General features: G+C 57.2%; 1 protein-coding gene across 3 annotated transcripts in view; it reads left to right on the top strand.

The window, feature by feature from the left end:
- Positions 1-4,689: 4,689 nt before the first annotated feature.
- Positions 4,690-20,417, top strand: part of SLC13A3 (solute carrier family 13 member 3) — a 52,593-nt gene continuing 36,865 nt past the window's right edge. For 2 of the 3 annotated variants that reach the window (XM_062202388.1, XM_062202386.1), the window contains exon 1: positions 4,690-4,834. In XM_062202388.1, the coding sequence (XP_062058372.1) occupies positions 4,715-4,834 (120 nt within the window). In that variant the 5' untranslated portion in view covers positions 4,690-4,714. The remainder of the gene's footprint in view (positions 4,835-20,417) is intronic. The other variant, XM_062202389.1, reaches the window with a different exon arrangement.

The following is a 20,417-nucleotide window of genomic DNA, read 5'->3' as shown; positions in this document are numbered from 1 at the left end:
TCAAACAGACAGGAGTAACAGTGCTTCCAGATAGTCGGAGGTAAGGGAGCCCATCCACGCCAGCACTGTGACAATGATGAAAGAGAAGCCAACCTAGATGACAGGGAAGGATGGGAGACGGAGTAAGTGTCTGGGGAAATACAGAGACCTCCTAAAAGTATCTTTATTTTTTTTATTTACAAATATAGATACTTACAATATTTGTTCATTTTCAATTTGTTTAAAAGGTATGGAGCTAGAGAAAGATCTTGCACCCACAGGTTCACTCCCCGAATATTCATAACAGCTCAGACTAGGCCATGCCAAAGCTGGAAACCTGAAACTCGATCTGGCTCTCCCGAGGAGGTGGCAAGAACCCAAGTACTTGAGCCATTACTGCTGCCTCCCGAGGTGCACGTTAAAAAGCAGGAGTTGGAAGTGGAGCTGGGACTTGAGCGCAGACATCTGATAGGGAGGCAAGTATGTCTTAAGCACCGTGCCAGGTGCCCTCCCAATTTCTTTATACGAAACGTGTCTAAGATGATTGGCTTTGGGGCCTGCATTGTGGCGTACTGGGTTAAGCCACCGTCTGCAGTGCCAGAATCCCATATGCATGCCAGTTTGAGTTGCAGCTGCTCTACTTCTGATCCAGCTCCCTGCTAATGTACCTGGGAAAGCAGCAGAAGATGGCCCAAGTGCTTGGGCCCCCGCACTCATGTGGGAGACCTGGAAGAAGTTCCTGGCTTCTGGCGTCGAATCTGCCCAGCTCTGGCCATTGTGGCCATTTGGGGAGTGAACCAGCAGATGGAAGCTCTCTCTCTGTCTCCCTCTCTCTTTTAGTAACTGTGCCTTTCAAATTAAGTTTTTTTAAAAAGAAAAAAATTATAACAATGTATTATGGAATTATACATTGAAATCTGATAATATTTTACAATTGAATGAGCCAAAAACTTCCTTGTTTATAGCATTTTCCTATACCCATGACATGAATATCCCTGCTCTGGGTAATTTCAACAGCTGGCTCACACACTTTCTGAATATTTTTTTTTTAAAGATTTATTCATCTATTTGAAAGTCAGAGTTACAGAGAGCAGAGGCAGAGAGAGAGAGAAAGGTCTTCCATCCAATGGTTCACTCCCCAATTGGCTGCAATGGCCGGAACTGCGCCGATCCAAAGCCAGGAGCTTCCTCCGGGTCACCCACGTGGGTGCAGGGGCCCAAGGACTTGGGCCATCTTTTACTGCTTTCCCAGGCCACAGCAGAGAGCTGGATCGGAAGCAGAGCAGCCAGGTCTTGAGCCGGCGCCCACATGGGATGCTGGCGCTTCAGGCCAGTGCGTTAACCCGCTGTGCCACAGCGCCGGCCCCACTTTCTGAATATTTAACAATCTCTCATGACAGAATGAGTTAGCTTTCAGTACTCCATTGGGTTTATAGAACATGTGAGTCTAAAAATACGGGGTGAGTGTTGGGCTACAGTGGGTGGGTATTGGGCTACAGTGGGTGAGTGTTGGGCTACAGTGGGTTAAGCAGCTCTGTGGGATGCCCATGAAGGACACCCAGACGGAGTTCCTGCCTCCCGGTTTTGGCCTGGCCCAGCCCCAGATTTTGTGGACATTTGGGGAATGAACAAGAGGATGGAAGATTCTCTCTCTATGTCTCTCTCTTTTTCCTCTCTCTCTTTCTCTTCCTTCCTCCCTCCCTCCCTCTCTCTCTCTCACTCTTTCAAACAAATTAATTTTTAAAGATAAAAAGACAAGGAAGCAGAGGGGGAGAGGGAGGAGGCCGTGGGATTCTGCTCCTGAAGACATGCATCATCATCGTAGGGATGTGGTGACGGTGTGTGTCATGATCTCTAGAGTAATCGCTAAAACAGTAACACAGAAATCAAGACAGGAAGTAAAATGGAACCCAAAACCTATACTCACCACAAAAAAGGCAAGAGAGGAAGAACAGGAACAAAGAACGGATAAGATAAACAAACATAGCAAAAGACACTCAAGACACTTCAACCAAATAAATAATTACATTAACTGTAAATGGACTAAACACTCCAGTTAAAAATTAGAGAATATCCAACTGGATTAAAAAAAAAAAAGCAAAGCCCACAGTTATACCATATACAGCAAACATAAATATAGAAACAGTCAGGTTAATAACAAAAAATAAAGTGGAAAAAGATAGACCATGCAAACATATAGTCTGAGAAAGCCAGCGTGGCCGTAGTACTATCAGACATTGAGTTTTCTGAATTATGTACACCGCATGGTGGGGTTCTAAATGTGTGTGAAGGAAACATTGAAAACAATATTAGAAGCCAGGCAAGGTAAGGTAAAGGGGGACATAATGAGTAACGTTTCGATCCTACACTGGAACTGTTAAAATAACACCCGTGGACTGTGATAAGTTCTGTATACACGAGGTAATGCCTAGAGCAAGCACTAGAAAGGCCATACAAACACCAGAGAGCAAATCTCTCCGTTGAAATATGGCCAAAGGTCTTGGGTGGATGTTTCTTCCAAGAAGCCATATAGGTGGCCAAAAAGCACAAGAGATTGCTCAACATCAACAATCAACAGGGAAATAAATGCACATCAAAGCCAAAATGAGAGACCACTACGTGCTCACTAGTATGGCTGTCATGTATTAAATACTCTACACACAAACCCAGACACGTGGAGAATCAGTGTTAGCGAGGGCGTGGTGAAACGGGTACCTGGTGCCCTGCTGGTGGGAATGTCAGATTTGGCAGTGCCTATGGGAAACAGCATTGCCATTCCTCAAAACCAAAACGGAACAAAGTATTGAATTACCCTATGGTCCAGCTACTCCACTTCCGGAAAGCAGAGACTTGGCAAATATTTGTATCTCCACGTCAATGGCAGCGTTGCCCACGACTGCCCCAAGGTGAACACCACCCAGTGTTGACCAGCAAATGAATGAACAAGCAAAGTACAGTGTGTACTCATCATGAAATATCACCCAGCCTTAGCAAGGGAAGACATTGCGGTACGAGACGCAGCATGGATGAACATTAAAGACACCCTAAGTGAGATCAGCCAGCTCCCAAAGGCCAACTGCTCCTGACAACACTTATATAATTAATTATAGATTAATCAGACACAGAGACAAAGCGGAAGGCAGGCTGCCAGAGGCCGAGGGAAGAGGGAACGGGGAGTTAGTGTTTAATGGGCACAGAGTTCCAGAACATGAAACTTCTAGAAAAAAAAAGTGTGAAACGTTCCAGTATCTATGGCTACTCAAAGAATTTGAGACCAAAAGAATAAAGTTTCAATTTGAATATACTGAAATTTAAAATGTCTGCTTCTGGGGCCGGCGCTGTGGTGCATCGGGTTAACGCCCTGGCCTGAAGCGCCGGCATCCCATATGGGTGTGGGTTCTAGTCCCGGCTGCTCCTCTTCCAATCCAGCTCCACTGTGGCCTGGGAAAGCAGTGGAGGATGGCCCAAGTGCTTGGGCCCCTGCACCCGTGTGGGAGACCTGGAGGAGGCTCCTGGTTCCTGGCTCCTGGCTTTGGATTGGCGCAGCTCCGGCTGGGGCGGCCATCTGGGGAGTGAACCATCGGACGGAGGACCTCTCTCTCTGTGTCTCTGCCTCTCCTCTCTCTGTGTAACTCTGACTTTCAAATAAATAAATAAATCTTTTTTTTTTTTAAATGTCTGCTTCATGACAGACAGCTGGGAGAATGGGAGGACCAGGTACGGACTGGGAAGAATTCTTTGCAAACTGTGTCTGAAAAAGGACTGTTCCCTGGCATACATGTCCATAAAGCACTCGCAAAAACTCAACAGCAAAGTGCCAAACGGGCTTATTAGAAAATAGGCAAACGAGAGGAACAGATAATTCACCAGAGAGGATGCACAGACGGCACATCAGCACACACAGGTGACATGTTTCCCCACTGGGGACCTGGGGATCCAGACGGCAGTGAGATGGCAGTGCAACCCGGCAGCCGAGCCAAAAGAAAAAATTGCGACAACACCCGGCGCCGGCCCGGATGTGCAGAAGCTGATCATTGTACGTCGCCGGTGGAAGTGTAAAACGGTCCTTCGGCTTTGGTTTGACAGTTCCTAAACAACGACGCACGCAACTGGCCTGGCGACCTGGGGAGTGCACGCCTGTCCACTAGTCCAGGAGAAGGACGGGGCTCCCCGGGCTCTGCAGGTGGCTCGCTCACCATGGGAGAGAAGGAATCCACCCCAGCCGCGGAGCAGCGGCCCTGACCACCAGCTCGGCCCCTGCGAACCTCGTGTCCGGTGGAGGCTGTGGCCGCCGTCACCCGCTCTCGGGACAGGTGAACTGAGGCCGGCGGCGGCGGTCGCTGCAGTGGGCACAGCCGGTTCGCGAAGGCAGAGCGGGCTTTGAATGCGGGTGATCCCAGTGAGCAATCCCTAATCCTCCCCTTGCCCGTTTCACAAGCCAGTCAACAATGGCGAGGAGAGCTTAAGCCAGCTACCCCGGGCCTGCCCCGGGCTACAGCGATGCGTGACCCCAAGGCCACGCCGCCTTGTGAGCTGGCCTGGCTCGTCCGGCCCCCTGGTTCCCGCGCTGGACTTTCCCCAACCTCCTGCGGCCCCTTGCACGCGGTCCCAGGGAGGAGCGGCCCGAGGGCGGGCTCCGCAGCGCAGTCCCCTCCCCAGACCCTCCCCCGGGCTTTAAGCCGGCGCCGGCCCCGACGGGCCAGTCCCGGGCGCCGCTGCGCGGGCGATCGCGCTGATGGCCGCGCTGGCGGCGCTGGCGGCGCTGGCTAAGAAGGTATGGAGCGCCCGGCGGCCGCTGGTGCTGCTCTTGACGCCGCTCGCCCTGCTGCCGGTGGTCTTCGCGCTGCCGCCAAAGGTAACGCCTCCGCCGCCGCTGCGCCCCCTCCCCGCCCGCCTATCGCTGGACAATCCCGCAGCCCCCAGATCTCAGGGCGAGACCGCCGAGGTCCCAATCTAGCCAGGTCCCGCCAGACCCCCCCTCCCCCCCGCAAACTTCTCCCCTTGCACCTGCTCCCCCGGGTCCCAGCCACCCTCCTGGATTCTCGGATTTCTGCCCGAAAGACGGCTCTTTGGAGCTCTCTGCGCGCTTGGTGCTGGGTCGCACATTTGTGATTGAAGGAGAGCCAAGTCCTGAGGCCTGGGGCAAGTCACTGGACCTCTCTGAACTTGGTCTTACTCATGCAAACTGGAGGCACGGTAGCGCCTGTCCGGGTGTAGCGCGTACTGCTAGCACACGTTCACACCTAAGCTACTTGCAACCAGGTGGGTGCAGTGCAAGTGCCTGAGGCCCAGGGGCGTCTCTCTGCACCAGGTCCTTACTCGGTGGGGGCACTTACCTGGCACTTCCTGGGGGCCAGGCTCCACCCTTGCGCATTGCTTTCTTTAACCCTTCCTGAGCCCTCCCTTCTCCAGGGCTCAGAGTCGCACAGCAAGTGACTGAAGAGGGGTTGGATCCTGGGCTTGTTGGAACCCAGAACCCTAGCTTCTTCCAGACTCGCAAAGATAAAAGTGGAGAGAAGGTGTGATATAGTGGCGCGTTCCCCAGCCTGGGTCGGCCGAGACCGGGGGAGCTGCCAGGAGAAAGGGGCGCTCCCTGGGCACAGGGAGTGAAGAGGCAGGACCAGGCAGTGCCAGGGAGACCCTGGGCTAGTGCACAACGATTTTTTTCTTTTCTTTCTTTTGTATGTGTGTGTGTGTATGTGAAATTATCCAAACGGTTAGGCTCCTGACATGGGAGGGAGGAACAGCGAGTGCTGGAATAGGAACAGGTCACTTCCCGAAAATCCAGCCCGGCCTGGGCCACCTGCTGACCTCAGGGCCTCAGACCAACCTCCTTTCTTCTTCCAGCCTCACATTCCTGTCTGTAAAATGGGACGACACTGTGCCAGCTGCTGGGCATTGATGCGAGGAGTGGTCAGAGTCTTGGTGGAAGGCTGTGTGGATGGGCCCGGGGAGGTTGCTGTCTGTGGGGCCACAGGCGGCGTCCCTCTGGGCTGGGGCCGCAGCCTCCACTCTGGCCTCTAGCAAGATGGGTGCTTTGGGGCCTGGACCATCTCTGGCTGAGGGGTCTCCTTAAGAGAGAGGATTCCGATTCACAAAGTGCAGCACAGGACTTGGGGGAGGCTCGGAAACTTGACTTTCATTAGCTTCATGGGGATTCTGCCCGCTGAAGCCGGCTGTGCACCCCTGGAGCGCTGAGCCTGCTGGGACGTGGGCCATGCTCAGAGCGCGGCTCTTCCTCCTGCTGGGCGGCCTGCTGGGAGTGTCTTGGGCATTGTCCTGTGACATCGTCCCCCCTCGACAGGTGAGGAACGGAGGCTCTGCCAAGGTAGGGGACTCCCGCGGACACGGCTGACCCGGGCCACTGCGCTAGACCTGCTCTGTGTAGCCGCCTGCGTTCAGGGACGAGCACGCCTCTTCCCAGTGGTTCCCTGGTGGGGACCCTTTGTGTGGCCCTAAATGCCACTGCCTCTTGACGTGGCCGATAGACAGGGAGACTCCTCCCAGGAGCTAACCAGACACTGCCCGTGAGAGCCTTCCCTCACCGGGGCTGACAGGGTAACTTAAAGACGCGCCTGCTGTGCACCACGGCTTCCAGCCGGCCATGCCCGGGGCTCACTCCCAGCCCTGAAGTCAGTCTCTTCTAAGCATCTGAGCCGAACAGGAGCCCTGAAGCCACCAGTGCAGTGGTCGGGAGCACCTGGGCTCCTAGAACCTGCTTGTGAAGGTGCAGGCATCAGCTGGAGGGGCTTCCGCACCGGGCACTGGCTGGGTGGTCCTGAGTGAGGTCCTTGCCGGGGCCTGGTTTTCCAGCACAGTGACATCTCCAGGCCGCCACTGCTGAGAACCCAGGAGTCTGTGCGGCTGAGAGCGTTGGCTCCCGTGCACCTGCGTCCTGGCGGGGAGGCTGAGCCTCACGGCGGGAAACAGTTCTTGCATTCCGTCCTCTGGCCCGTGAACGCTGTAGGCGGGGGTGCAGAGAAGTGGGACACAGTCCTGGAACACGGCGCTGGAATTTCCGCCCCACTGGGGATCCCGGCTCTGGCTGTCAAGAGTGCCCGAGGTCCAGGAAGCCAGGCCACTGCCAGGACAGCCTCGGCGTTTTCCAAGGAGGGCCGCGGGCAGACTGGTCCGGCGGCCTCACAAGGAGCACCAGCCCTGTGTGTGTGCGGAGGAGTCTCGGCTCTTCTGCCTGCATCCACAGGGAGCCACAGATGAGGTCTTGACTGCGGGTGCCCACAGGTGACTCCAAGGAGGCTCGGAGGAGGGGGAGTCGGGCGCTGTTCCGAGCAGATCTGCTGCGCAGTGGGGTGGGGGTGTGCCTTGCACAGGGGGCCTGGAAGGGTCTCGGGAGGCCAAGCACCCTGGGGCAGAGCTCCGTCCAGCCAAGGAGGGGTCTCTTTTGCTAACTTTCACAAAGGCTGTGGTTGGGGATCTTCTCAGGGGGTGATAAATGGTCCGCCTGTGAGGTCGGCGGCTCAGTATGTTACATTTGCTGAATTATTGAGCAGGCAAGTGGCCAGGAAAATGGTCATTTCAGATTCACAGCTTAGGAGCCAGAACTGGATTCTCATCCTGCACACACCTGCTCCATGACCCAGGGCGAGTCCGTGTGCTGCTCGGGGTCTCGGCGTCTTCATTTACACCACAGCCACGGTGTCACCCCCTTCCTGGTCATTCCTGGGGCTCCGTGGAATAACATTGTGCCGACACCAATTCTCACTCACTAAAGTCATCATTCGAGGTGAGTTTCAGCACTCCCATTCTGCAGATGGAAACACTGAGCCCTAGAGAAACTAAAGCGCTGGAAAAAGCACGAGCCTGAGAAGCAGGTGGACCTGGGTTTGGGTTTTGACCGACTCTGGGCTGGAGGCTCAGTTGCCCCATCTGTGAAACTGGCGGAGGTAGCAGGGCGGACTCACAAGAGCTGTTACAGAATTGAGCTGCAGGAATTGTGCAGTGTGCAACACAGACAGATGTACCGTGGTCGCAGAGCAGTGATGCTACCCCACATTGGCCGCATGCTGCGTTACGTGCCTTTCAATGCAGCTCATCGCCCCCGCATTGTCCCTGCACAGCAGCCTGGGATGCGGGAACAGCGATGTTCTCTTCACAGCTGACGAAAGGGAAGCACAGAGGCGGTAAGGTGCATTCCCAGGGTCGCACAGCTGTGTGAGCTGCTAACTGTCCTCTGTCATCCACACGCTCTCCCGGCCAGGGTGGCAGCCAGGGTGGCCAGGGCCCTGGGAGGCCCTCGGGTCTTCCTTCCTGGGAAGGATTTCCCAGAACAAGCAGGGCGTGCGGTTCGGTGGATGGAGCACCTGCCCTGGCCACAAGCTGCCCGCGGCTTTCGGCTTCCCCTCACTGAACCCGAAGCGCTCAGGCTGCGAATTTTCCCACAGGCTCCCCAAAGGGCGTGCAGTCTGGCTTGGCTTCTGTCATCCAGATACCACCTGCATCGTGGTCGCCGGACCCCTTACCATGCGGTGCTGTTTACCGTATCACATTGCTTTACGCAGCCATTGTTTTAAGGTGGTGCCCTACCGCTCTCCGCTCCTTCTTAACAAATGTAGATACCAAAGGAGACCTTATGTCTGTCCCCTGGGTGGGAGCCCAGGATCTGCAATGATCAGCAGAAGCGATAGCAATCAGCCAGTACCGTGCAGTGTTGGTTAACTCTGGCCGCAGGCTGCCTCCCTGAACCTGACTCCCAAACCCTTGCCCTCCCCCTCCACTCCCAGGCTGTCTGCCTCCTGCATAAGGATGCTGCTTGTGGGGCTGGCGCTGTGGCACAGCCGGTTAAGCTGCTGCCTGCAGTGCCGGCACCGCATTTCAGCACCGGTTCAAGTCCCAGCTGCTCCACTTCCGATCCAGCTCCCTGCTAATGCGCCTGGGAAAGCAGTAGAAAACGGCCCAAGTGCTTGGGCCCCTGCACCCACGTGGGAGACCCAGATGGAGTTCCATGCTCCTGGCATCATCCCGTTGTGGCCATTTGGGAATGAACTCACCGACGGGCAGATGCGATGTGACTGCCATGGAGGAAGAAGCGAATCCTGCAGATCCCCAGAAGGGAGGAGGCAGGGCGCAGCGCACAGGGCACCCGGGCAGGGAGCAGAGGGAGTGAGACCAGGCGGGCCAGAGCCTTTCTTGGGTTTCCCTAGGAAGGCGTGGGCGAGGCAGAGTGGGCAGGCTCCCAGCAGCCCCAGGGCAGAGAGGCTGAGCCCAGGTCTGTGGTTCTCAGCCTTGGGGTGATTAGGCCAGGTGGGCAGAGGCCTGGAGGGGAGAGACCCTTGGAGGCTGTCTGTTGGTGGTCTTGCGTAAGATGTGCTTGCCTGTGGGCTAGTCATTTCTAGCCTCTAGGAATTGGCTAGCACCAGGAGACACACCTGCCGGGTGTCAGAGCAGCAAATACAGAAGCGAGAACCAGGCCGTGGTGACCTAATCCCTTCTCTTGCTTTTTTCCAGCCTCAAGGCCTTCTTTTCAGTTCACAATTGCCAAGCTTGCTCCTGCCTCAGGGCCTTTGCGCATGCTGTCCCCTGGGATGGTCTTCCACAGCTGGCTCGTCCTGGTCATTTGGTCTTAGCTCCCATGGCAACTCCTCCAAGCAGGCCTCCTGAGTGCCCCTTCTGCGGAACACTTGGCTTCCGCGCCCCACGCACCACTCTCGGACACAGTTTCCTGTTTTACTCTCTGCATTGCGTCCATCCCAGTCCGAAACGATCATTCTTTATCCAGCATCTGCCTTTCCCACTGGGCGTGAGCAACCTAAGGGCGGGGCTCACGGCCACCACGTCCCGGGCGTCCCCAGTGTCTGAGGGTCTCACCCACAGTAGGTGCTCAGGGACAGGCGCGGAAGGAATGAACCTGGGCTTGAGCCCCGGGTTCTGGTTCCTTCTGCGCTCGCTGCTGTTCCAAGACCCCATCCTGCGCCTGACTTGCGCAATGTTTGAGCTGGAATCAGTGTTTCCAGTTCTGTTTTTCAGCTGGGAAAACGGGGCCCAGTGGTGGCCCCAGGGCCCGCATCTCTGCCCCTCCCTGCTCTCCCGCCAGCTCTGACCCACCGCCCGCCCTGTCCATCCCCCGAGTGGGCACTCAGACCCCTTGGCCTCAGACCCGCTTCTCTGAGGCCCGGCCAAGTTTCCACTTCACTGGCCCTCCCGCCAGGTGTGTAAACAGGCGCCAGGGAGCCAGATGGAGTTTCCTGACCCGACCCCATGGGACAGCGCCCTCTGCACCGATGAGCAGGACTCTGACACCTGAGAGTCGGCCCTAGCTGGGGCCCGGCCTGCAGCAAGTCGCACAGTGCATCCCAATTGCTCTCTCCAGCTGCAAGGTGGGGGGCCCTGGGAAGAGCTCTAGGTCGCGCCGACCCTGGTGAGCCCTTTCCCTCTCTGAGCCTGGATTTCCGTACCTGCAGAGCGGGCGTAGTGGGGAGGCCTGCGGGTGCCTGCTGCCTAGCAGGTGCGCAGTAGCAGCTTCTGCTGCCGCCGTTGTCTGCAGAGCGGGATCGCAGGCCCGCTGCTCTGTCTCCTCATCTCCGAGGGTCACGTGAAAGGCAGCAGGGGGCTGTGCCCGCGGTGGGGGTGGGGGTACCCACGCATGGATCAGCGCTGTGATCCCAGCTGGGTAAACACTGGGAAAGGGCCCGGGAGGGCAGCGTGCCGCCGCCCTGCTGGCCAGCCAGGGGGAGGGTCCCCTGCCTGTCCCTGTGCTCTGCTCTCCTGTGGGAGCCTGATCCACAGGCCAGGCTCATGTCTGTGTCCTCAGCTCCCCCCAGCACCTGCTGGCCCCTAGGAGGCTGCAGGGAGTGGCCCCAAGTCTGTTGATGTCCTGGGCCACGTACCTTCCCCGTGTCCTCTCGCCTGTCCCCCGAGAGACCCCATGGGAGCCACAGCCCAGGCCTCTTGGGGGGGCTTCCTCAGTGCCACAGGTGAACTTGCTGTTGCATGGCATGGCTCTGGGGACACGTGTGTTATTCTCATGTTTGTAAGTGAAGAAACTGAGGGGCAGCGTGGATCGAGCCCATGTGAGCCCCCACGGCTGGGAAGTGGCAGGGCGGGGACGGCAGCCTCAGCGCTCTGGCTCCAGGGTCTGTGTTCGATGCGCCCATTGTACAGGTGGGGAGGCTGAGGCTGAGAGGTGAGCCCACCTGCTCAGCATCTCACAAGGAGGAGACGGAGTCTGGGGAGCCCTATGAAGGTTAGATGTTACGGGGACAGGAGTCTCCATGAGCTGCTGGGCACGGTGGGTAGGAGTTTGGGCATGGCTACTTGGCATGTGGGCTTGGGGGACACAGACCTGCTCGGGGAGTGGAAGCCAGGGGCTCCTGCTGCCTGCCTGTTTCCTCATCTGTCACCTGGGCCCCATGGGGCTGGGGGGAGGGGCCAGGGAGACCGCACAGTGGCCTTCAGAGTGCACGCAGGGGCCTTGTCCGTGTTGCCCACCAGCACCCAGCGCCTGGCGCCCAGTCCGTGCCTGATAACCCTAAATGAAAATGGAATCAAAATGGCCGTTTCTCCGGGGCTTCCCGTGCGCCGGGCACAACCCACCAGGAACTAACACAATTGCACTCTGAAAAGTCTACAGACAAATCGAATTAGAAGATAAGCCTGTTTGATGCAAGTAACACAAACTCCACGCGAAACTTTTTCATAATATGCACTGCCACGAAGAACCTCCATGTAGTCAGTCGACAGGTGTTCATTCTCCGGGGGCACCTGGCCGTCAGCCGGGCACAAGTCCTTGTAGAGGGGTGACATGAACAGAAGCCGCACCCTGCACCCCATAAATAGGCACAAATACTATGTGTCAACTAAAATGCTTTAAAAGTATTTTTTAAAAATATTTTTAAAAAGCTCCCAAGGCAAAGAAACCACCTGGATGAGGAAGTGGGGGTCATGGCATTTGTGGGGGCAGAAGGGAAGGGGTCAGGATGGGGGCAGTGCCGTCAGGAAGGGGTTGTTGGAAAGGCAGCATTGGAACCCACACCCAGAGGAGGTGCCGAATGAGCCAGGGCCAAAGGCGGTGAAGGAGGCAGCCCTGAGCCCCGACAAAGGGAGAGTCTTCCAGGCAGCGGGAACAGCAGGTGCAGGGGTCCTGAGGTGGCAGGAATGATGAGTGCTCTTCCTCAGGCCTCGGGCAGCCCTGGGAAGGAGGCCATGGCGCCTGGGCTCCCCCAGCCCCCGGGAGCTGAGCTGCAGGGCCGAGGCAGGATTTAAAGGCATACCCCACCCCAACACCCCAACACCCACAGGCAGGGTTTCACCTCCATCCTGTTTACTCAGGCCTTCACAGGTGTGCACGGGCTCCCAGGTGCATAGGGAAGTGGAGGAGCCCTAAGGGGCAGCTCGAGATGCACCCTCCTCCCCCCCCCCCCCCCCCCCGCTCCATGCTGGGAGCTGAGGGAACCCTGGGAGGGGAAGGAGCTGCCTGCCCAAGGTCGCACCGTGAGTCAGCTCCTTCCCCAACCCACCGCGTGTCCCGCCCTCCTCCAGGGGACTCGGGACCCTGGGGGCTTAGGTCCAGGCAGTGCCTCTCCCCTCCCCACCTGCCCGCCCGGCCTGTGAATGATTAGTGAGGCCTGGGCAGCCACGGGTGAGAGCTGCCCCAGGAGCACTTTTAATGAACAGCTCCGAGAGCTTGAACTTCTCACCACATCCGCTAATGAGCCAGGAGTCTGAGGCCCTCCGCTCCGGATGGGGTGGCTGGGCTCAGAGGTCTCCTGGGCCAGGTGCCCTCCACCCTCTCCTCGTCCCTCCATGGAGTCGCGGGCCCATGGGCCGTGGGCGACCCCTGACTGCTCTGCCCAGCGTTCTGCAGGCACACGAGCAGGCAGGAGGGCGATCTGGTTGGGAACCAGAGGTCGGGCTTCCTGCTGCCTCCACTGCGTCCACCTTGTCCTCCCGGGCTGGTTTCTGACCTAGCCCTCACACCTTAGTGTGTCCCTCTGTAAAGTGGGCACACCGAAGCCAGCTCTGCCCGTCCTTAAGGCTGAGCAGACGCAGAGAGGATGCGCAAATGCCTGGAAAGCATGTCTCTCTTTCCATGCCCTGTAGAACCTTCCAGAGTGTGGGAGGAGCTAAAGGCACACTAACAACTGCGTAAAGTCAGCACTCAGCAAACACTGGCTGACAGCCGCACCGTAAATCCTCACCCCGGAGCCCGAGACTGGAGCCCTGGCTCCGACCCCACAGGGAGGCTATGGCCTCGACCCTTGCCAGAGGGGCACGCAGGATGGAGAAGTGGCTGGGCCGCTCTGTGTCTTAGTGCTCCTTGTTTCTGACCAGGGTCACTGGTGAGCAGGTGAGCGAACTCATGTGACAAGAGTGTTCTGGTGCCTGGCACGTGGTGAGCTCTCACTGAACAGTAGCGTTGTTCTCATCAGCCGTTCGCGCTGAGGCAGAGCGACCTTCGGCACGTCGCTTGAACTCCCTGAGCCCCGGCAAACAGGAGGCCAGAGTCCCAGCTGCCTCCAGGGGCCTCCCAGGCGCCTCTGTAGAACCCTGCCTGGCAGGCAGCGAGTGCTCCCAGGAGCGGCGCACTGAGGCGAAGACGGGGAGTGGCCGAGAAACGCCTCGGGAGTTGTGCACCTGTCAAAGTCCCTGTTCCTGTTCCTCCCCCTTTGGCCTTTTCTCTGATGCTGGCCCAGTGCCCGAGGCGCATCCTCATCACGCAGGGACACAGGCGCTCAGGCCCGCTGCTCAGGGGCAGCGTGGAGGCGGCGCAGCGGGTGTGCGCCCAGGACCGCGTGACTGCACGTGGCCTTGTCCCCAGAGCCTCCACAGAGCTGCCCACCCCTTCTTGCTGACCACAGGCCTCATACCAAGGGGCTTCCGGCCCTGGCAGACGCAGTTTCCCCTGGCTTCTCTCTGGCCCTTGCCGGGCAGGGTCCTTTCCCCGGGCCTGCAGCGTGTGCGCCGATCTCCTTCCCCGGCTGTGGCTGCACCTGCGTCCCCCCTAGAATCACTGCCGTCCCTCCTCAGTGGCAGAACCAAGGGCCTTGGGGCCCTGGGATGCAGTGGAAGGAGGGGAGACATGTGCTCAGGCGACCGAGCCGTCAGCAGCTGGCAATTAACTGGGTGCTGTGCACGCCACCGGTATTTGGCCAGGGTGGCCTGGTTTAGTCCCCGCAGCCAGGACTCCGTGAGGTTGAAAGTCGTTTCACCATTATGGTCACCATCCCCATTTTCCAGACGAGGAAGCAGAGTCGAGTTACTTGCTCTTGGAAGTGGCAAAGGCAGGATTCGAACCCAGGCACTCTGGTCCCCGATGCCAACTCATAAGCCCCAGGCTCCTCTGCTTCTGGGCATCAGGGCCAGACTCCAGGCCCTGGCTCCTGGCTCCCCGGCCACCGTTCTTTCCGCAGATCCTGATAGCCCCTGCTTCTTGGGGGTTGGCCAAGGCACGTCTGGGCGCCGGACCTCTGTGGCCATTCTGTGATGCCACCTTCCCTGTGCTGTGCACAGCCCACTGAGGCTCAGGGTTAGGAGCGACTTGGCCGAGATTGAACTCACCAGTAGCTTGATCCCTCAAGCTTTGACCATAATGGGACGTCCCGCCCTGGGCTGCAGATCGGGAGGAGAAACGGGAGGTGCAAGGCTTGGCTCCTGCCTCGCTGGATTTAGGGTTCAGCGCTTCACAGCCCCAGCCGTAGATGACCCTGGGGAGCTGGCTGTACTGGCGGCAGGAGGGCACACTGCAGGCAGCTGGCCAGGGCGCTCTCGGCCTGGCATAGGGCTCTTGGAACCTGCCAAGAGCCCAGTCCGGTCTGGAGCCCGCAGCGGGCTGGGGGAGGGGACGTGGTGGGTTCCGCAGCCTGACCGCTCCTGGCCCTGGAGAACGGGCCCTTGCTCTTCCTCCTCCTGGGCAGAGGGGCCGGCTTGGGGGCAGTGAGGGGGAAGGTCCCTGACGTCTGCCTGGAGATGATGCCTCAGCTCAAAAATTCACCCCTGACACGGCGTTTTCCTGTCTGCTCCCGGCCCTCCCAGCCACCTCTGCGACTTTAATCCCGGCGGCAGTGCACTGGCTAAGCCCGAGACACGGGAGTTTCTGTGGCGGGGGGATTATGAGGCTTCCTGTGAGAAATCCGGACCCTGGAGCGCGTGTCTGGTTGAGGTGGTGAGTGGGGCTGGGTCAGAGACTGCCCAACCCCCTCACCCACTCTTTCCTTGCTCCCAGTCCCGGCCAGGACCAGGCGAGCCAAGGCAGGCAGGCAGAGAGCAGGTTTTACAAGGGGTCCAAGTCCCGCACCTGCCTCGCCCAGGCACCAGCCCTGCTCCCGCCCCCTACTGCCTGATAAAGCTCAGGACACCACGGCCTGTCAATGAAATAAAACCCTTTGCTCGCACAGTCTACCCCGGATTTGCTGTGTGACCTCAGGAAAGACACCTTCCTTCTCTGGGCACCCGTTCCCTCCCACATACGAGGGGTCAGACTGGACCAGGGCGTCTCGACTTCGGTACCATCAGCACTGACTCCACTGGGAGCAAAGAATTCTTTATGGTGGAGCCGTCGTGGCCCACGTTCATCAGATGCCAGCAGAAGCGCCCTCTGGGGACACAGTCCCCCACGATTGAGCATCACGGCGTTAAGTGGTCTCAGGTCCGTTCTGGCTCTCATTTGGTAAGATTTAAGAATAGTGTTGTTGGAGCCCAGCCTGGAGAAATTAAACTGCTATTATTAATAATAAGATAATGTTAAGATGTGTTTAGGAACCATGATATGGCGGCAACAAATTGTGTTTATTGAACTGTTCTCTGTACCGGTCACCAGCTTGGTGGTCATCTTAGGTCAAATCAGCCCCTCTGAGGCACGTGCTGTGGCCCACCTGCAGCACTGGAACTGGAGGGTGAGGGGTTGACAGCGGGCGCAGGCTCACCAGGGGCACCGTGGCAGCGTCTGGTCTGGAGCGCTGGCTCGTCTGACCCCCGCCCCCCAGCCCCGGCTGCTACTGCTGTGCCTGTTCTTTGTAAGCATAACAGAAGACACAGATACACCAAGGGAAACAGCATTTTTCTGATGACCAGATTACCAGGTGGGAGGCTCTCTGGGCCCAGGGTGGTAGAAAAAAGACTTTCCTGTTTCACTCACCGTCTGAAGCAGTCGGAACACAGCACCACGTGGAGCACCAAACTGCCAGGCTTGGCGATAGGAGAGGAGACCACGGTCCGGCTGCACCCCGCTGTGAAGAGCTGACAGAGGCAGGGGTTTCAGAGCAAACGGCAGAAGGAGACGAGTGGCAGGTGCATCTGAGGTCCCGGGCAGGGTGCAGGCTTCCCCAGAAGTGTTCTTCAGCCTTCTGAGTTCTCCTTCTTCCTGGCAAAGGGAAGGAGAGTCTTGAGACAGATGTGACCAAGTGGGCTGGAGATGGACTGGATCAGGAGGCTCAGAAACCCATGGGCAGGGGCAGGGTGTTGGAGCGGCGTGGAAGGGAGGTCATGGGTAAGGACCAGCTACATGGTTGTGATGCTTTTGGTCTCCTCTTAAGACACCAGCAGACTGCGGCTTTGGGTCACAGAAATTGGGTCTTGGCTCCAGCCTGCTTGAGAGTAGGACAGGGTTCTGAGACGGCCAGCAGCACTGAGGCAGACGCCTGGCCCAGCCCCTCTGCACAGCCATCCCTCCAACAAAGAGCTGGTCTGTGATGGGGAGTGAGCAGGGGACCCACAAAGAGGTGGTGAGAGGAGTGAGAAGGAAGGGGCATCCCCTAAAAAAGAATGAACCAGGGAAGAACTACGTTACGAACCAGAAGAATCCATTGAATGGATGTTTTCTTGTGAAATATAAAATCAAAGATTTATGGACGTCTTTAATAACCAAATCCCAACATAAGAAATAAAAAATGGGTCAAAGGAGAGACACTAAGAGGTAGAGGAAGGTGGGAACTTGGTGTTCAGGAAGAGAGTGGAAGAGAAAAATGAAGCCACCGTATTACAAAAGGCCGTGAGCGACAGAGCACCGTGGGGAGACAGGAAAAGCCTGGGCAAGGCCGTGATACCCAGGCTGAAGAAGGCGGCACAGAATGAAGTAGAAAAGAAGAGAAAGAAAAGATGAATGAAAAGTGACCGATATGGAAGACAAAGGAAGGGCCACACGTGCACACGGATGCTCCCGAAGGAGCAAAGACCAACAAAACCGAAAACAGTGTTGGAAACTTTAACACACGGGCACTTCAAGAAGTCTGTAGGAAAATGGAATGAAGATATAGGTTTGAGTGCAAAACGTTTTTTGAAATCCATGCATAGCTTTCTGAACACTATGCATTTTCCGTGACCTATTTGAAGACGTCTCATAAAGGAACAGTTCTTGGAAATGAAACTAAAACGTAGGCAGATTTGAAGAGCATACGGCCCCCCAGAAGAAAACACAGAGACCAGTTAACACAGAGTTGTATTGTGGTGACGTCAACGGACTTGAAGGTTAAGCAAAAATTCTGGTGGATCTCCAGGCCAGAAATTCAAGTGCGCTCCGAGGCGACGAGATCGGAGGGCCTCAGATGTCCGGGCTGCAGGGACACATGTCCTCCAATCCCCTGAGAAAGAAGGCGTGACCCGAGCGGTGCACAGCCACGCTGCTCTCGCGTTCAGAGAATGCCTCCTTCTAAGGAACAGGCCCGTGGATGCGGGGAGGGGGCCAGGGCGCAGGGGGAGCCATGAAGTTGACCCTCCCACGTCGTGTCGTAGCTCACGCCGATGCAAAGTTTGGAAAATAAGGGGTGCAGAGAAGTAACAACTAATCCCTAGCTTCACCCCAAGAGAGGTCCCATCGGGCGTACTTCTCACCCGGAATGTGCACAGGCCAATACGGTTGTCCCCTGTTTTGCCGAGGGACAAACTCAGGTTCAGAGCTGTCGGTGGCTTGTCACCGTGCTCAGCTTCCCCAGCCCTGAATCCTCCAGACCTGCACTGTCCAGTGATGGAAATGTCCTAAACGCTTCTGCCCCAAACACTAGGCACCAGTCACCTGTGGCTGCCGAGCACCTGAAGCGCGGCTGGTGTCACTGAGCAACTGGACTTGTAAGTGTTCCCTTCATTTTGATTCGTTTAAATGTAAACAGTTGCTTGTGGCTCGAGCCTCCTGTGTCTGGGCAGCCCAGCCCCAGGGATTTCTTTGGCATTCTTTTCCCTCCTGACACAGCCGGGCACTTTGCGTTTCAGCCACCCCATCCCATCCATGTCAAGTTCTACTAAACGCAGCCTCTGGGCTCCGTGGGACCTGAGGTGCAGACTTCTTGCGGGTGGCACCTGGTTCTTGGGCTGCAGCCTGCACGAGGCCTGGTCCTTGGCTCCTCCCCCCGAGGTTTTAGCTGAGTCACGCTGACTTCCCAGACTGCAGAGGTGAGAGACGCTTCACCCAGGGCTGCTACTCCACCTGCCCAGGGGGCCCCGCTGTCGGATCCCCTCCCTGCTCCGCCCCTCCAACCGGAGCCTGTGGACTGGACAAGGAGGCAAAGGGTTACCCTGAGATGACCCCGAATACGAGTCTACGCCACCTCCCCCAGCCGCTGACTCCCAGAAGTTAAAATTCAAAGGAATGGGGCTTGGGGTCATGTGACGCCACCCTCAGACTTTAACCAGGCCCTTCCTCAGGAGGCCTCTGTTTTGCAAACAGGCAGACGGAGCCTCAGCGTGGCTGGGTGGCAGCGCTGAGCTGATAGAACGGGGCCCAGAGGCGCAGAGGGAGCTGCTCGCCTGTGGGGTGAGCAAAGGCCTGGACCCCGTCTCCCGCCCTGGGCTCTCTCCATGGTTGCACTGGAGCAGTGAGATCTCTTGTGCTCTCCATGGTCCTGAAGAACTCTCCCCTCTTCTCCAGCCGTCAGACTTCACACCTGTACAATGGTGGCTTTTTTTGGTCAGATTTATTTATTTGAGAGTAGAGTTACACAGAGAGAGAAGGAGAGGCAGAGAGAGAGAGAGAGAGAGAGAGAGAGAATCTTCCATCTGCTGGTTCACTCCCCAAATGGCCACAATGGCCGGAGATGTACCGATCTGAAGCCAGGAGCCAGGAGCTTCTTCTGGGTCTCCCACGTGAGTGCAGGGGCCCAAGCACTTGGGCCACCTTCTACTGCTTTTCCAGGCTACAGCAGAGAGCTGGGTCGGAAATGGAGTAGCCAGGACTCAAACTAGCGCCCATATGGGATCTGGCACTGTAGGCGGCATATTTACCTGCTTTGCCACAGCGCCAGCCCCACAATGGTGGTTTTCGAGTGGAGCAGGGATGTCCAATACAGGGTTCTGTGATCCCTGCCAAGCTGTCAGCTCCCTGATGCCACCTTCGGTACCGTGTGTCTGTGTGCGCGTAGGTGGGGGTCTTCATGACTGACCAGAGGCGCCCGTGTCTGCGCCAATCAAGACCATCTAGAGACGCGGTCATGAATTGACGACTGTGGGCTGGATGTGACTTTTTGGCCCACACTTTACTTGTAATGAGTAAACCTTTTGAAATGACAAGATTTCACATAAAAGCACAGGTTGAAGCTTCTTTTGAAAATCCAGGCGACCTGACATTATGGGGCGCACGTTTTGCCCTCACAACTATTACAGGAGCCAAGCAGCAGTTGCTGTCCTCGGGGGGGGGGGGGCGTGCTCCCCACCTCACCACAGTCCCCACCCCGCCCTTTTGCCCCCAGGATCCGGAAACCCTTTTGTCAGCTGTAGGTGGTCACCAAGCTTGGACAGTCCCCTCTATTAAAACGATGACTTTCTATGCTCCTGGCACTGTCCAAAGTGCAAGTCTCACTCGAAAAAATGATGCGATTTCTCTCTCACCAGGCCCCTTCACTCAAATTATCCTTTGCATTTGAATTTGTAGCACCTGGTTCATCTCATTTAATAAAAACCTAGGAGACACCAAGGATAGAGGTGAACACAGACCGGCCAGGGCCCGGTTGCATGCAGGTCTGAGAGGAGAAAGAGACAACACATGAAGAAGCAAATGATAGACTTCCGCTTGTGAGCAGTGTGGCTTTGTGTGAGGAAGCCAGACAACGTGGAGTGGAGCAGGCCACAGCTGACGTGCGATGGGAGAAGAACCCTGAGGAGGGGCCTTGGGAGGGAGGCCGAACAGCAAGGGGCTACCAGGCAGACGTGGTCAGGCGGCCAGCAGGAGGAGCAGCAGGTGCAAAGGCCAGGAGGCAGGGCCTTGGCCCGCTGGATTCCTGAGCGCTCACCACTGGGCGTCCGCCAGGCTGAAGGTTTTTTCTGTCCTCACGGCCCAGCAGGGTTTCACTTATTAATTCCCCAGCAGATGCCTGGCACCCAGCCGGCAAGTCTGAAGCCATTTGCCCACAGGAAGCTCAGCCGGGCAGGGAAGCCGTTTGGGGTCACCCGGGCCCTACTTCAATCCCTAGCAAGCCAGTTCATGACCCACTTACTGGCAAAGCCCATGTGACCAGGGGAGCCGCCGACTCCCAACCCCTGCCATTTCCCCAGATCGCCCC

Source organism: Lepus europaeus, chromosome 10 (assembly GCF_033115175.1).
Source record: "Lepus europaeus isolate LE1 chromosome 10, mLepTim1.pri, whole genome shotgun sequence".
In the NCBI taxonomy this organism is placed as follows: Eukaryota; Metazoa; Chordata; class Mammalia; order Lagomorpha; family Leporidae; genus Lepus; species Lepus europaeus.
This window is presented reverse-complemented; position numbering and strand designations above follow the sequence as displayed.